This window comes from Lycium ferocissimum, chromosome 9 (assembly GCF_029784015.1).
Source record: "Lycium ferocissimum isolate CSIRO_LF1 chromosome 9, AGI_CSIRO_Lferr_CH_V1, whole genome shotgun sequence".
Taxonomy (NCBI): domain Eukaryota; kingdom Viridiplantae; phylum Streptophyta; class Magnoliopsida; order Solanales; family Solanaceae; genus Lycium; species Lycium ferocissimum.
In genome coordinates, this window is record NC_081350.1 from 21,977,924 (window position 1) to 21,979,306 (window position 1,383).

General features: G+C 39.2%; 1 protein-coding gene across 1 annotated transcript; it reads left to right on the top strand.

Moving 5' to 3' along the window:
- The first annotated feature begins 583 nt into the window (after nucleotides 1-583).
- Nucleotides 584-1,051, top strand: LOC132031664 (uncharacterized). The gene has a single exon (XM_059421612.1). It carries the CDS (start codon nucleotides 584-586, stop codon nucleotides 1,049-1,051), a length of 468 nt encoding a protein of 155 aa, XP_059277595.1.
- The last annotated feature ends 332 nt before the right edge of the window (nucleotides 1,052-1,383 follow it).

A 1,383-nucleotide genomic window follows, 5' to 3' on the forward strand; every position in this document is an offset into this window, starting at 1 on the left:
CGATCTCCTATGACTTTATTTGATGATTAATTGAAGATACAGAATTCAATATCTGCCTGCGTCAATTTGCCAATACATAGTAATATAAGGTATAGGCTTAACTAAGACTTGCTGGTATTCAAATGTTATACATCGTTTTGGGCTTTAGGTAGAAAGAATGTCAATTGTTTCTCAATTTAGCAAAACCTTTTAAGTGTTCAAGGATGTTAGTTTACTTGACTTTTGAGTTTTGAGGCGACCACACTAGCGACAGCAGGAGTATATAATTTAACAACTATGATAGAATCACTAGAACATCGAACACACGCTTTACTCACATTTGTAAGTAGAGATTTATGAGTATTTCAGAGCTTTAAATTTGATGGAACTCACTAATTCTTAGTAATCAGTCTCTGTGACTTAAATCAAAGTTCTTAGTAATGCTATATCCAAAGAGAAAAGGACACCGTTTTTCACGGTTTTAAGTTTAGGCCCATAATTAGCACAATTATTAGTGTTAGCAAGTTTAATTATTCTTTTAAACGACCTTAGAATTTAAAGATTGCAGGTTAAGAAGGAGTATATCAAGTGCAAATTTAGTGACATGACGCAGGGGATAGATGTGGAAGTGAAGATCGAGGCGCAAACTATACCCAAAAGAGAAAGCTTTAAGTATCTTAGGTCCATAATACAAGGAGAAGGGGGATTGATGATGATGTTGACATCGTATTCGAGCAGGGTGCAGATGAAATGGAGGCTCGCCTCCGGGGTACTTTGCGACAAAAAGGTGTTGCCTAGGTTGAAAGGTAAATTCTACAGAGTGGTGGTTAAACCAGCATTATTGTATGGGCCAGAATGCTGGCCAGTCAAGAACGCTCACGTTCAGAAGATGAAAGTAGCAGAGATAAGGATGCTCAGATGGATGTGTGGTCATACTAGGAGAGAAATGATTAGAAATGAAGTTATACTGGACAAGGTCGGAGTGGCCTTCATGGCGGACAAGATGAGGGAAGCGAGACTGAGATGGTTTAGGCATGTGAAGATGAGGTGTGAGGAAGCGCTAGACCGCTAGTTAGGAGGTGTGAGAGATTGGCGGTCGCAAGAGTTAGGAGAGGTAGAAGTAGGCCGAAGAAGAACTGGAGGGAGATGATTAGATATGACATGACACAGCTTCAGCCGACTAAGGATATGACCTTAGATAGGAAGATTTGAATGTCGAGGATTAGGATAGAAGGTTAGTAGGTGGTTGAGTTTTGTAGCGCTGTATGTGAGATAGGTTCGGGCTAGCCTTTCCATCTCCTCTTCTCATTTTCTTAGTAGTAATATTTAGGCATCACGTAGATTATTATCTTTATGTCTGTAGTACTATGTGTTGCTTCATTTGTTTTATACCTTGATATTTTG

Bases quoted from the DNA above. Each gene is read 5' to 3' on its own strand.
- LOC132031664 (XM_059421612.1), top strand. From the start codon at position 584: ATGACGCAGGGGATAGATGTGGAAGTGAAGATCGAGGCGCAAACTATA.